Source organism: Lycium barbarum, chromosome 1, assembly GCF_019175385.1.
Source record: "Lycium barbarum isolate Lr01 chromosome 1, ASM1917538v2, whole genome shotgun sequence".
Taxonomy (NCBI): Eukaryota; Viridiplantae; Streptophyta; class Magnoliopsida; order Solanales; family Solanaceae; genus Lycium; species Lycium barbarum.
Window position 1 is genome coordinate 159,946,036 of NC_083337.1, and position 15,308 is coordinate 159,961,343.

General features: G+C 36.0%; 2 protein-coding genes across 2 annotated transcripts; both read right to left on the reverse strand.

The window, feature by feature from the left end:
• Window positions 1-999: 999 nt before the first annotated feature.
• On the reverse strand, window positions 1,000-2,533 carry LOC132601620 (uncharacterized). The gene has a single exon (XM_060314702.1). The coding sequence runs from the start codon at window positions 2,154-2,156 to the stop codon at window positions 1,146-1,148; it is 1,011 nt and encodes a 336-aa protein (XP_060170685.1). The 5' UTR covers window positions 2,157-2,533; the 3' UTR covers window positions 1,000-1,145.
• A 142-nt stretch (window positions 2,534-2,675) lies between these two features.
• Window positions 2,676-8,403, reverse strand: LOC132601610 (histone deacetylase 6). Its single transcript, XM_060314694.1, has 6 exons — window positions 7,719-8,403; window positions 4,579-5,019; window positions 4,320-4,462; window positions 3,703-3,793; window positions 3,493-3,632; window positions 2,676-3,139 (listed from the first exon to the last, which is right to left on the reverse strand). The coding sequence occupies exons 1-6, from the start codon at window positions 8,265-8,267 to the stop codon at window positions 3,088-3,090; spliced, it is 1,416 nt and encodes a 471-aa protein (XP_060170677.1). The 5' UTR covers window positions 8,268-8,403; the 3' UTR covers window positions 2,676-3,087.
• Window positions 8,404-15,308: the final 6,905 nt, after the last annotated feature.

The window sequence follows — 15,308 nt, forward strand, 5'->3', positions numbered from 1 at the left end:
AAATTTTAACTGAGTGGGGGTTCGAACCTGGAACCCATGGGTTTTAGCCGAAGGGCAAAATTTAAAAATTTTAAATATGAGGGACAAAATTTAAAGACCACCCGGCAATTCTGCGAATTGCCCACAAACCAACACAAGTCACTACTCACTACACAACACTACACTACACTATACTTCTGACTTTTTTTGCGCGGAATGTCCATCAAAGGCACTGGTCTTAATTTTACCCCTCAAATTGTTGGTCTTTAATTTTTATCCTTTATCTAAAACTCATGAGTTCCAGGTTCGAACCCTAGTTCAGTCAAAAATTAAAAAAAAAAAAATCGCAAGTTAGAGTTTTGAATTTGCCAGGCGAGTTTTAGATAAAAAGTATACCTTAAGGTAGAGTTTGAACCTTATAAGTTAGAGTTTGGGCAAAAGTCTATCTTAAGGGTTAAGGCAGAGATTTGCCTTGAGGCCTAATTTTGGGTAAAAGCTTGCCTTAAGGCTTAACATTTGCCTAAATAGGCCTAATTTTGCTACAAACCTCCGTCTTGCGAATTTTTATTTTCCACTAATCCGGGGTCCAAACTCAGAACTTTTGAATTTTAGGGAAAGGACAAAAATTAAAGACCACAATTTGAGGTACAAAAATTAAATACCAGTGCCTTTGAAGGGCAACCGTGCAACGGCATGATAATGTGTACCTTAATGTAAATATATTTCCTCTTCAAGGCTCGGGGAAATTTGAAGTTACCACACTTCAGTCATGGTTTCTATTGTTTTATGAATCTATAAGCTTTATCAGAGTTCATAGTGATCAACAAATGCTGAAATTAGATTCTTTTGTACTCTAGAATACTAGAATCTCTGCCCAAAAAATGCAATAGTAGAAATATCTTTCTCCATCTTACCTAGTAGCAAAAAAGGAAACTAAGAGCGCTCCTAACTTTCTTTATGGAATTTGGTAAAGAGGAAAAATGCACTCAAGTATAATGCTAAAAGAAAAAAGAAAACAAATGAGTTAACTCTTACTCTTTATAATTTCCAAATAAGAAAAAACATATCCTGATTTTATAAGGATTGACCCAATGTAAGAATTGCTTTGATTTCCACACAACAAATCAAACAAAAACAATATCCCTAGAAGGAAAAAATTAGACTCATCATTCACCAAACTTGTTCCACATATCAACATAAAACCTCAAAGGCTTAGGGACAGCCATCCTCCATTTCTCCAAATCAGGCAATCCACCAGCAATAGCAACAGTACTATCTTCCTGTTTTCTATTTCCAAGATTCAACACATAAACCTCACCTTGAAAAACCTCATTCATTGCCTTTAATGTCTCTTCCATTATCACTTTCCCATCTTTTCTCATATCCTCTGGCTCTACACAACTCCCTCCCACATTCACCATTATCTTTCCACCTTTCTTCAACTTCCCTTTCAATTTTTCCCATGTTTGTGGGTCTTGAAGTTCAGGTATCAAACACCCTTTACTAAACAAATCAACTATAAGCCCTGAATATCCATCTTTCACACTAGCATTAAGTGCATCGCTAATGTAAATAAAAAGACGATCTTGGTACTTTTTTTCAATCTTGGAAAGCCCAAAATATTCTCTTCCAACTGAAACTACAGATGGGTCTAGTTCATATCCATGGATAACACCTTGTGGGTACATTTCAAGAATCAATTTTGCAACCGACCCGGCTCCAAACCCGAGTATTCCTAATGGCCCAGGTGGTAATATTGGTGGAAGAGTTGCTAGAACATCGTAATAAGCGTTTGTGATTGACTTAAAGAGGAAAGATATGCTGTGGATGTTACCAGGTGCATCTAGAAGAAGAAGCCTGGAACCAGCTAATGGGTGGTCAGCTCTTCTAGAAACTTCTAGAACTCGGATGTAGTTGTGTCTTGACTTGAATTTGACTAGGGTTTTGACATGTTCAATTGGGATCCCGTCATCATCTTCTTGTTGTTGTTGTTGGCTTGTGGGAGTGATGTTTTTGTGGTTTGAAGCTTGGGTTTTGTGGGATTTGAGAGTTATGGGGTTTTGAGGTTTGTGGTGGATTTTGAAGATTATGGGTAGGGAAGAAAGGAGGAGGTGACATTGAAGTGAGGGTTGGGTTTGGATGGAGGTTTTGAAGTTTTGTGCTGCTAATAAATTCATGGCACCTCCCAAAATGTTGAAGTTGGCAAAATGTACAAGTAGATTCTACTTTTTTGAAGCGAAAAATAAAAAAAATAAAAAAAGATGCCACTTTTGCCGTTTTGGGGGATAAGAAGTCCCTTAAATATAACTCATATAGGAAGGATTTTGAAGTTTTGGCGTTTGTTCTTGACTAACTTTCTCAGAATAAGAATACAAGGAATTCATTGGAAAAATTACAATTTTTTAGTAACTTATTCTGAAATCTACACGTAAATTGGTTAACGATTTACATTAAGGAAAAATAGATACAAGTTTTCAAACAATCAAGGACAACAACACATATGTCCTCAGGGTATATTAGTGAAGTTTCAAAGAGCCTTGTTATCTAAACATTTATAGGCAGTAAGGTTTCACCGTTTCAAGCTTTCGGGAGATGTAGTTGCCTGTGATATTACTAGCAGCTAAACGATACCGACTTAGAAGACTGATCAATGATCATCACCCTCTATTTAAGGAACCAAAATGATTAACCTAATCTTGTTCAAAGAAGAGACGAAACTATCATTGTGTCAAAAGTACATGGATAAATCCACAGTACTATACGGATAACTCACAGGACACGCATAATTGTATCTTAGCAGCAGTATCCGTAAGAACATTGTGCCCTGTCTGTTTTGTGGTGCACATTTAACTCATCAATCACTAATCTAAAACCAACTACAATCTACACCGTTAATCTCTTAACAAACACAAAACTGGAGCTCGGCCATAATACTCTATTGCCATATTCAAGCACGTATTTTCCCATATATGATTTTCTAGTTCCATTTTCAGCATAAGAGACATAAGAACAATTGCTCGAAGAGAGGGGAAGGTCACCATCGCTTGTACTTCCAACCCAGAAAAATTATCAGTCATTGCATTTGGGAAGATGTAGAAGAGCTTTGAACTAGGGACGATCATCAACCATGTCGTCTACATTGGCTTGGTCGTCAACATCCCTGCATCAGAAGCCACAGCACTTCAGCTTTTTAAGGAAGGGAATTTTCATTTCTTAAAAGCACTAAATCTTGCATATAAAATTTCTTTGTGATGCTTAATCAAAATCTTCTCTAAAGCCATGGTTGATTGAGGCTGGTCTCACAACATTCCGTTGCAAATTACAAGTTAAGGCGCAAACCAAGTTAATAATAGTCAGCCAAATACCAGAGTCTTACGAAGTAAGGACTTCCCAATTATGTTGCCTCAATTTTTCAAAGAACACATATATTTAAGCTTCACAGAAGTACTGTTCTCCACTCATTTACTAGAAAAAGTTGCAGCATCTAATTTGTGAAGAGACTTGAGGCCATACCTCATGTCAGATGACTCTACTGGAGTAAGATTACTATCGGAACTTCGTTGTCTAGGCTTCTCATCTTCATCAGCATCAGACTCATAACCATCACCATTCCATATCCGTGGTTTTGGCCTTCGATCCATATCTTGCTCTTTCTGCAATCCGAATTTCTAGAATAAGATGGGGCTATACATGTAGTAATTTAATGATCAAGGCGCCACTAACCTCCTCTGGAACTTCTGTTGTAGAAGGAGTAGTTTGAAATGGCACACTAGGTGCATGAGGTAATTGTGAGAGTTGCTCAAGCAATAAGTTCCTGCAGCCACCAAGTATTTATGTCAAGTAATGTCTAAAGAATTGTCAATTTACTCTATAGAAGAAAAAAGGAACGAGGGGAAATAATTGCCCCTGAGTTTAGCAGTTGCTTAAAGAAGAACGAGAGGAACTTATGGATAGAGAGAAAATGTACTTCTCGGCATATTATTTCAAAAATATGCATAAAGAGTAAATAGTTGCCCGTCATTAACAAAAAAATAAACAGAAACAACTGATGTTCTTGCTCTGATTAGGATCGTATTATACTAGTATAACCTAGTTACAGATAGAATAGCAGAATCTGTCTCATATACACCACTGAGGCATCAATTTGATGGATAATCTACTATCAACTAAGGTCACCTGTCGAAAAGTAAAAGAAAATGAACATAACTTTGTTCAGCATAAAATGCACTAGGAAAAGGTCGTTTAACAAACATGTTGCCAGATATATTAGGTTAGCATTTGTGACAGCTGCTGATGGGAATGCCCTCAAACTACAGGAAGTAGTACAATGGTCAAATTACCTGATCTTCTCCAAATCCCTAGGTGAATTTTGATTCTCCATGGGGTGTGGTTCAACATGAAGAGTATAATCTGGGCCAAAATACTCATAATATTCATTGTAAGGCAATTTATTTTCAGGTTCTACCCCAACTGCGACTGCTGTCTGCAACAAAGGAAAGCAGTTGAAACTTAGCACATATTCTGAAACAAATAGTAGTAATAGATAGAGAATCTGAAAAGCAGGTGCAAACGAACAAGATGGGAAGACGAGAGAGAGACCTCATAGCACCAGCACCTAGCGACATTTCTTATAGTATAACCTCCACCGCCCAGTACCATCAGAGGGACATTGAAGGATCTGAGGAATCTAAGGCAGTCGGCATGGCCCTTGACAGACAAGTTGAAACAACCCAACCTGTCTCCAGCCAGTGAATCGGCCCCACATTGGAGAACAACAGCATCAGGTTGGTAGACCTCCATGACTTTTTGTATTGTGGGTTGAAATAGTCTACCGAAACTTTCATCGTCCATCCCATCATTTAATGGGACATTTAGGGCATAGTACTTCCCTTGATTTGCACCAATGTCTTTGATATGCCCTGTACCAGGAAAGAAGTCCCCAAACTTATGGAAAGACACTGTCATGACTCTATCCGTGGTGAAAAAAGCCTCCTCAACGCCATCTCCGTGATGAATATCAATGTCTATATACAATACACGCTGCAGAGCAATACTCAACATCTCAGAGGAAGAGTAACTCAAAGCAAGCTCTAGTCAAGGCTAAAGATTGAATCAAAGGAAAAGATGTTGCAAACCTATAGCTTATACTTGTATGCAACTGCGTTCACACTAAAATTAGCCAGATTCTATAAGTGATATATTTCATAAGAAGAGAAATAACGATTGATCAAGACTAACTAAGTTCCACTTCCTAGAAGTCTTAGAGATGTACTAAAACAAGAGGAATTCTAACAAATAATGTGTACATATATTTGGAACTAGATTGTATCTTGAGGTTGTAACGTGTCAATATTTCTTTTGATTGATCCTTATGAATTGCTAAATGCTTCCACAGAGACGGAACAGATCTGCCCCAGCTAATACAAGGAAAATAGTCAGGTTTTCATATTTCTTCAGAATAAATTTGGCAAAGTCAAATTCAAGTTTATAGGTAAGCTTCCATAGTCCATAACATTTACTCCCTTCACATCAAACTTTTCTGAAGTTACACCAAATGCTACAATCTGAACCAGCCAATCCACAAGTATATGAATCATGGGCATCATGCTTACCTTTAGTTGGCTTCTTCATACTCAAAATGGTTTACCAGAAACTTATACACAAGGGCAGGGCCACATACCATATTGACACCCAAAATTTTATTACCGAAAGTCCAAAGCACCCTTATTAAGTACATGATGGTACCATCACTTCTATTCCATAGTTCAATAAAACGTCCAATCCCGATCACCCTCACCCAAAATAGGGTGTACAAGATGGTCTCATCTCACCTAAAACTATATTGTGGATTACACTCATGTACTCCATTCTGACAGCCATCAGGAAATATATATTACCACAAGAAAAAAAGAAAAAGAAAAAAATTGAAGAGAGAGAATGATAAATGAAAACCAGATTAAACACATGTTTCAAACCTTTAAAGGTGTGTTTGGAATGGAGGAAAACATTTTCTTGAAAACGTTTCGAATTTTCTCGGAAAGCAAGTTCCGTAAACGTCTCTTCCCCACTCACCCAACACCCCCAATCCCCACCCCTTGATCATCCCACCCCCCGCGACCCCCGAACGACCACTACCCACCCCATCCCACCCCCGCATAGTGTTTTGCTAGATTACATATAGATGGTCTTGGTATAATGGTTTTTTGCTTGCTTAACCAAACAACAACAACAACAGCGTCAACAACAACAACAACAACGTGGGGTCTGGGGAGGATAGAGTGTATGCAGACCTTACTCCTACCAATATAGGACGGCTGTTTCCGAAAGACCCTCGACTCAATAGAAAGCATAAAAAGAGGTTAGATAAGGCCAAAAAAATTCAAAGCGATATGGAAATGAAAATAACGAAAGCGACTAAGCCATGATGAAGCAGTTTGCAAAGGGGCAGTAGCTATCACAGATAAAATAAGATAATCAAAGTACAGGAAATAACAGATGGTAGCAGAAATCAAAGCACAAGAAATTATATCGCGATAATGCGACTACTAATATGAAAGGATAGACGATACTATCTACTAGCCTTTTACCTTAATCTGAGTAACACTAGAAAATAATTAGAAACCCGCTTGTTTTCCCATAAAACAAAACATTGTCTAGGAAAACATGTTTTCCCTGGAAGAAAATGTTTTCATAATTTGAATTGAAAATGTCTAATAGGAACATTTTATCATGTGTTCAAGTGCTCAATTGAAACAAGGTGTAGTTCGAGTATCTAAATGAAATTTGCTGGCAAGTTTGATGGGCTGTCCATGTATTAAGCCAAAAAAAAAAGGAACGAAATATGATTGAACACAATGTATATCTGCACTTATTATTTCAAAATTGATTAAAGAGCAAAGAGTTAAGCATCAGAAACATAGAAACATAGAGGTATAGGACTGTAATCAAATGCAATATCAAACACTTTAGCACAAAGACACAATTATGTATCAGTTCAAAATGTAAAGAAACAACTAAAATAAAATAAAAAATTGAAAACCTTAAGCGCATGTTCTCATACGCCCATTACATAGACAAGTTAACCAACTAAAATATATCACCTCCTTAATTATACGCGTTAGCCTCAATAAGCCGTAAAACCTCATGCATTTTCTAATTGATGCTGATGTGTATAATCAAAGGATGGGGTATATTTTATGTGATTAACAACTTATTTACGTAATGAGCACTTGTGAACACCTACATAACAAGAAATATTTTATCATGTATTCAGGTGCTCAATTAAAACAAAACAGGACATAATTCGAGTGTCTAAATGAAATTATACATCAATTCAAAATGTAAAGAAACAACTAAAATTAAAAAAAAAAAAATTGAAAATCTTTAGCGCATATTCTCAAACGCCCGTTATGTAGACAAGTTAACCAGTTAAAATATATCACCTCCTTTAATAATACGCATTAGTTTCAATAAGCCGTAAAACCTCGTGCACGTTCTAATTTATGCTGACGTGTATAATCAAAGAATGAGGTATATTTTATGTGATTAATAACTTATTTACATAATGAGCGCGTGTGAACCCACACATTACCTTTTCCAAAGTGTCTAATAGAAACAGGACATAGTTCGAATGTCTAATACAAACCGGACATAGTTGGAGTGTCTAAATGAAATTATTCATCAATTCAAAACGTAAACAAACAACGAGAATACTTAATAGAGAGTAAAAAAGTGTATACCCTGTGGACTTTGAGGAGCTCAAGTATACCCAAAACAATATCATTAACATAACAAAAACCAGAAGCTTCACTTTTCTTTGCATGGTGAAGCCCACCAGCCCAATTAATAGTAATATCAGCATCTTGTCTATTAAGCTTAACAGCAGCACCAATAGATCCACCAGCACTCGCTTGACAAAACCCGAAAAGCCCATCAAAAACAGGACAATCCTCACCCACATTAAAGCGCTTGAGATGACGCGCGTGTGTATGGTCATGTAACGTCTCAGGCGAAACCGAAGCAAGGAAATCAACATAATCAGGCGCGTGGAATCGACGTATGTCATCAGCACGCGCCGGGAAAGGACGGTTTATTTCCATACGACGGTGGAGATAGTAGTGTACGATGAGATTGTGGGCCATACGGATACGGTGAGGTTTCATTGGATGACCTTGACCGTAGTAGTAGTCACCGATTGTGGGTTCGTAGAAGTATGACACGCGCCGCTTCTTTGCGTCTGTGCCGGTTGATGGAAGCGACGCGCCGCCGTCTACGGTGGAGGAGTCCATTGGGCCACACTACTTTTGGGCTCGAAGCGATGAAATTGGGTTTGCTTTGTTTCCTCTTTGATTTCTATGAGACTACTCGCAGTCTAATGAGTCCAGGAGATGCTATTAACTTACTTGTAAGGGAAGGAGAATGACACGAGAAAAATAGTCCGTCTCATTTTATATGGGATAATTTACAAAAATAGACCCAATAGTCTTTAACTTATAATCCACTTAAAAAAAGTTTAAAAACTAGCCTATTGCTTAAGAAAATCCATTGACCAAAATTTATGTTGCCAATTGCGCATAGGTTGAGGATATAAAGTAGTTTTGCTTATGAGGTAGGGGCTCGGGATATTTCAACTAGTCAAACACAGTAAACTTGATCAACTGGCCATATGTTCTGCCTCATATTTAGTTAAATATTTACAAGTTGTGATAGATGAGCAAGATTTGACATTATTCATTCTACTTATTATATTAACTAGTTTTATGACTCAAGATAAAAAAAATAGATATTTTAAATTAAAGAAATATAATTTATTTTAGTAATAATAAAATTTCAAATAAGTATATTTTTAATATCTAAAAGAAAAAATTTCATTTCATTCCTTTAATATTTTAACTTCTGAATTCGATCAAACCCGTAGCCGACACTCTAACTCCGCCCTGCTTCAAACTTGTTTTGTGTTGAAAAGATGAAATATAGTTGACCAAACAAGAGATTTTAAAGATAGGCAGATCTTGACTGATAACACTATCTTTATTTTCAACACTATATGACATCTATAATTTTAAAACTATCTGAAAATTATTTTAATAATATCTTTTTAAACACATATGAGCTCATTAAAGTATAAATATAAATTCAAAAAAATGCTTACATGTAAGTAAACGAATTTTCAAGAAATCCTCAAATACAAATATAAAGTAAAAGAAATGCCTACATGCAAAAATCTATAATAAGCAACAAATGAAAAAGGAGAAAATGAGAGAGCAATAAGAAGCAAGAATCTAGCAAAGACATGAATTTTTTTTTAGGTTAATAGATAAATCTATAGAAGAAAGTAATAGGGAAATAATTTGCAATGGATGTGGTTGTTCCTCCCTTAACCAGGGGTCTTAGGTTCGAGCCTGGGTTTGGAAAAATTCTTAGTAGGGAGCGCTTCCCCGAACGGACCCTGCGCGACGCGAATCCAGATTAATCGTGCTCCAATGTGGATATCGAACACCAGATAGGAAATTAAAAAAAAAATAGGGTAGGAGGTTCGACAGCTTTTGAAAAGTCAACCATAACTACAAAAAACAAATTTAACTTTAAAAAACAAGATTATGATCTACAAGTAATTAATTGAAAATTTTGACATTTTATTGAAAACTTTTGTGAGGACTACAAAAGCCCATTGATTGTCTCTTTTATATAGTAGTAAATTGAGGGACAACTTGTTTTAAAGATTTGTTTTTTAGTTTTATGATTTTTTTATAAGAGATTTTTATTTTTACACAATAAGAGATCTTTGCAGAATTATTTTCTTCTATTCAAATTGTAAAGGATCATGTTCATCATTTCCTCGTTAAATTGGTCACGCGAAGTACTGAAAAAAATTGCTTGTGTTGTTTAATTATTCACAACTTTTTCTTCCACTCTGTGAAACAAAGTCATTCTTAGCTCCTGTTTGGCCATAGATTTTGGGAGCATATTTTGAAGATTTGTTTTTAAATCTCAAATTCTAGCTCAAATATGTTTTGGACGAAGATCAATGTTCTGGCCTTTTAAAAACTGCCCCAAACTTTTATATTTTATAAAAAAAAAAAAAAAAAACTCATCTATTTATGACCTCAACTAACTTTATCTACCATGTTCCTCTATTAAAGTCGTATCTATCATATTTTCACAATTGAAGCAGTATCTTCTATAAAGTGAGCGAGCTAAGCTAGTTACTGACATTTTTTTTCTTGAACAGATGGATCTTTGTATTGTAATTTGAATTGAAGTAGCTAGTAAGTGTGTTATTAGCAATTTTTATTAAAATATCATGTTCTGCATAATCTGGGATTAGCAAGTATGTATGTTTTGTATGGTTGGGTAGTCTTGATAGTTTTTAGAACTTATGGGTAGAAGTAATGTTTCATATTTTTCAAAACAAAAAGGGAAATATATTTGAAAAACCATGGCCAAACACATTTTCAAAACTTGAAAAACTTCACCCAAATCAAGTTTTTTTTTTTTTTGGAATCTATGGCCAAACGCTAGCTTATAATCCATAAAATAATATTCTATGTAGTAGTGTACGATGAGATTGTGGGGCATACGGAAACAGTGAGGCTTCATTGGATGACCTTAACTGTAGTAATAGTCACCGATTGTGGGTTCGTAGAAGTATGAGACGCGCCGCTTCTTTGCGTCGGTGCCAGTGGATGGAAGCGATGCGTCGCCGTCTATGTGGAGGAGTCCATTAGGCCACAAATTTGAGCTCGGGACTGATAGTGATGGTGAAATTGGGTTTAGTTTCCTCTTTGATTTCTATGAGACTCGCAAGTCTATTAAGTCCAAGAGAATGACACGAGAAAAATAGTTTGGGCAATTCGCAGGAATGCCCTTATTTTGGGGTGGTCTTTATTTTTTGCCCCTCAAATTTCCGGTCTTTAATTTTTGCCCTTCGACTAAAAAAGTGACAAAAATGTCCTAACATTCTGGGTTCGAACCCCAACTGAGTAAAAAAAAAAATTCACAAGGCAAGATTTCATAGCAAACTATGCCTATTCGGGGTAAAGTTATGTCTTATGGGCATAACTTCTGTAGTATCCCAATAGAGTTAAAAAAAAAATCACAAGGCACGGTTTAATAGCAAACTATGCCTATTCGGGATAAAGTTATGTCTTAAGGCATAATTCTGTAGAAATTAAGTTATCCTGCATAATTATTCCTTAAGGCTTAGTTTTTATATAGAAGTTATGCCTTAATCCTTGTCCGACATAGTTCTGTAGGATAGTACATAAGTTATGCCTTAGGCATAACTTTACCCCGAATAGGAATTGTTTCAATGAAAATCTTGGCTTGCGAATTTTTATTTTTTTTACTCTGCTGGGGTTCGAACGTGAATCTCTAATTTAGCAGACGCGCGAATAAGGGTACTTTGACCCATAAATTTTGATTAAAGAAGAAGTAGGGATAAAAATTAAAGATCACCAATTTGAGGGGGGAAATTAAAGACCAGTACATATGAAGGGAAATCCGCACAATATTTTGAAATAGTCTGTCTCCTTTTATATGGGGCAATTTACAAGAATAACCCAATTGGACGCATTCTTGAACTTTTAACCCATTTCAGTTTTTTTTTTTTTAAAATAGCCTCTGTTATGTAAAAGGTTGGGTGTGTAAAAGTTGTCCCTGAACGGGTATTATCACATGCATTTGGTCTCATATTTTGGGGGTAATATATGTATTTTGATTTTTACTTATGAGGCAGGAGTTCAGGGCATTTCAATATCAGACATAGTGAATCTGCTCAATTAGTCAAAAGTTTTGCCCCATATATAAAATGTTGGTTGTGTTGCATAAGTTATGATGGACCAGCAAGATTTGATACTATTCATTTTGCCTATCTATCGTGCTAACTTGGTCATAAGTTGTGTATTGTATTGACAGAAGTTGCTTGTGTTGTTCAATCGTTCATAATTTTTTCATCCACCTTATAAAGAATCATTCTTATAATTCAACAACATACCCAGTGGAATCCCATAATGTGAGGTTTGGGGAGAGTAAAGTGTACGCAGACCTTACCCCTATCTAGGAAGATAGGGAGGTTGTTTCCAAAGGACCTCGGCTCAAGAGAAAGCATGGCAAAAAAAAAAAAAGTCAAATAAGGACAAGCAAGTTAAAGCAGTATGAAAATGAAAATACCGAAAGAGAAAAAAACCATGATAAAATGGTCTGGAAAAAAAAAAGGAGCAGTAGATAACAACATAAATCAAAGGACAAGAAACTATAGGGCAAAACTGCGACTATTAGTACAAAAGAATAAGCGGTACTACCTACTAGCCTTTTACCCTAATATGCGTCCTCCATAACCTCCTATCTAAGGTCATGTCTTCGGTGAGTTGGAACTTCGCCATGTCCTGTCTAATCACCCCTCTCCAATATTTCTTCGGCCTACTTCTACTCCTCCTGAAACCGTCCATAACCAACCTCTCACACCTCCGCACTGGAGCATCGATGTCTCTCCTCTTCACATGCCCAAACCATCTCAGCCTTGCTTCCCGCATCTTGTCCTCCACCGAGGCCACTCCCACCTTGTCCCCCATCAGTCATTCTTATAATTCACAAAATAATATCTTACACCTTTTAACAGAAAGTATATATTAGTAGTAAATTATTATTGAAAAATATTGTTGAATTTGATCAATGATTAAATAATAAGAACTTTTTATTAAAAAAAAAAAAAAGAGTCAGTCAATACAATCGAAATTCTTGTCCAATAGACAACACATTTTTTTATCTTCACTAATTATAACTTATTGAAATGTCCCGAACTCCCTCCTAACAAACATTAACTTGCCAATATGTGCTAACAGTTCAAACATGAAAGTCACGTCTCACATCAGGCCATGAAAGAAAAGTTTCAACTAAATTGCCAAGCGGGCCTTGTAGGTTAAGCATCAAATGAACCCCATTCATTTCTTTTTCCTAATCAATCCAAAAACAAAGAAAACATGCCCTCCCTTCTCTTCGACGAGGTCAATCTCTCTCTCCCTTTCAATTCAAAACATCCTTAAAATTCACACACGCAATCATTGCAGCTATGTCTTCCTTTCATGTTTGAGCTGGTGGCACGTATCAGCAAGGGCTTTAATGGCTTTAGGCTTATAGTCGCCAAAGTGTCTTAAAATAATAAAAGCTCTTATACAATTATGAGCATATATATGGTTATAAATCATCTCATTAAAAATAAAATGAAAGTTTAAAGCTAAGTTGCATATAAATGTTAAAAAGAAAATGTATTATCCTTTTTTGAATATGCTATAAGAAAAATGTGTCAAACAAAATAAAACCGAGGAAGTACTAGTCGTTTAGAGACCCCCTTTATGGACTTGTTGGCAGTAAGAAGCTAGTACAATTTACTTTAAAATTTTGGCGAATTAAGAGGTCGAAATCCTTTCTAGTTCATCAATATAGGAGTTATTTACGGTGGATCAATATCTATTGGGTACGTAATTTTACAAAACTTTTATGAATCAGATCAACTCTAGCTGTAATATGATACAGTTTGGTATTCCACATGCTAATTGAGTATCAATTATACTTCAATTAAACTCTCCCATAACAATCTATATAATCAAAGACTAATTGGGACCACATTTCAGTTGCTGGCAAACTATTTGAAAGAAATTTTGTGCATGAATGAAAAAAACAAAAGCCAAAGAATTATTGTCTGCAATAAGTAGTTGACATAATTATTGATAACATGTGTCTGGTCAAATAATTACATCTTAAACTTCAAACAAAGGGTATTATCCTTATTATAAGATGTTTGAGTACTTTCAAGATTCCCTGGTCTCAAATCCTTCCTAATTTCTAACAGATATTCCATCTTTCATAATAATCCACTTGCTTCAAGTCCAAAGTTGTTATATTAGAGTGCCTTAAGAAGAAAAATCCCTCCATCTTTCACGAAATTTTTTACCGTGGGTGAGGCACGCCATGTCATAGTTATGTGAGAGTTTTCATTAATTGACAAGTGCATAATTTGGATCCCATTTCAATTTAACTTATCCTTCTCCCTTTCCACTACTCCTTCCGTGCACCCCCCTATACTCCCACCCATAACTTACACCAACACACCTTACTCATCTCCACTTGGCTAAAGCGACAAAACACACTTTTTATCTTTTAGTTTGTTTACCCGTATCAATTAATCGCACAAATATAAACAACAAAGTAAGAGATTGTGGAAGTATTACTAATATCCCGAAATTTGTATTTCCGCAATTATAATGAAAGTCGTTTAAAATGTAGAAGGATAATGATAAGAATAAAAATGTTGACTATACTTGTAACGACTAATCTTTCGTTCCTCAAAATAATAATCAAGACAAGAAAAATAGCGACAAAGAATAATATTTGATTTCAAGAATTTGTGCAGGGGTTACAATCTTTATGTAATCTTAAATAAAAAGATGTAATCCTCTAATTCTTCTCCTCACGATACGGCCGTCAATCAAGGGCTTTGCTTGTTCTTGAATGGACAGATCACTTGTTGTTGATATTTCACTACGAATGCGGAGCCGAGCTTTAATCACAAACGTAGAAGTATGGAAACTTGCGGCTCACCACTTGGAGCGAAGACTTCTTAGTATGCAGAAGACTTGCGGCTGAGAGCTTCTCTATGTATTTTTTTTTTTTTTTTTTTTGGCTTTGTGAAGACCCCTATTTATAGTTGCAGGGGAGAGCTAGGGTTTGTATATGATTGGTTGAACCATGTCATTTGAACACTTGGCGACATTTGATTGGTTCTTCTATTGACTTGACATGCTGCGTCACTTATGCACGTGACATGATTTTATTGGTCCTTGACTTGACTTGGCGCGCCACGTCATTTGACACGTGGCATGGACCTTGGGCTAATAGAGTGGGCTCATCATGTGAAGTCCGACAAGATAGACTAGCCCAATTGAATTGGTGTTTCAATTAAATCCATACATGTTGGATTTAAGCAATAAATCTGATTATATTAGCCCATAATATTTGTTTGGACCAATACATTTAGAATTTAGAATATGATCCAAATTAATTTGTGGATTTAAGTTCGACTAAATTTCAGTGTCTATAAATGCCCCCTGCTTCAAGGCTTGTTGAGGTGCATGACTTGTCGAACCTTTAAAGACGAGGCTTGAAGTATTCACAAAGCGATTTTTTTTTTGTATTGTGTCCACGAGCCGACCTGATGATGTGTCTGATAATTGACGATAATTTCGATGAATCCTCTAGCTTCTTCGCGTCGCAAGCAGACTTTACCACCGCCATATGTAAGCCTAACCTTACTAGGAGAGAACAGTGACTTT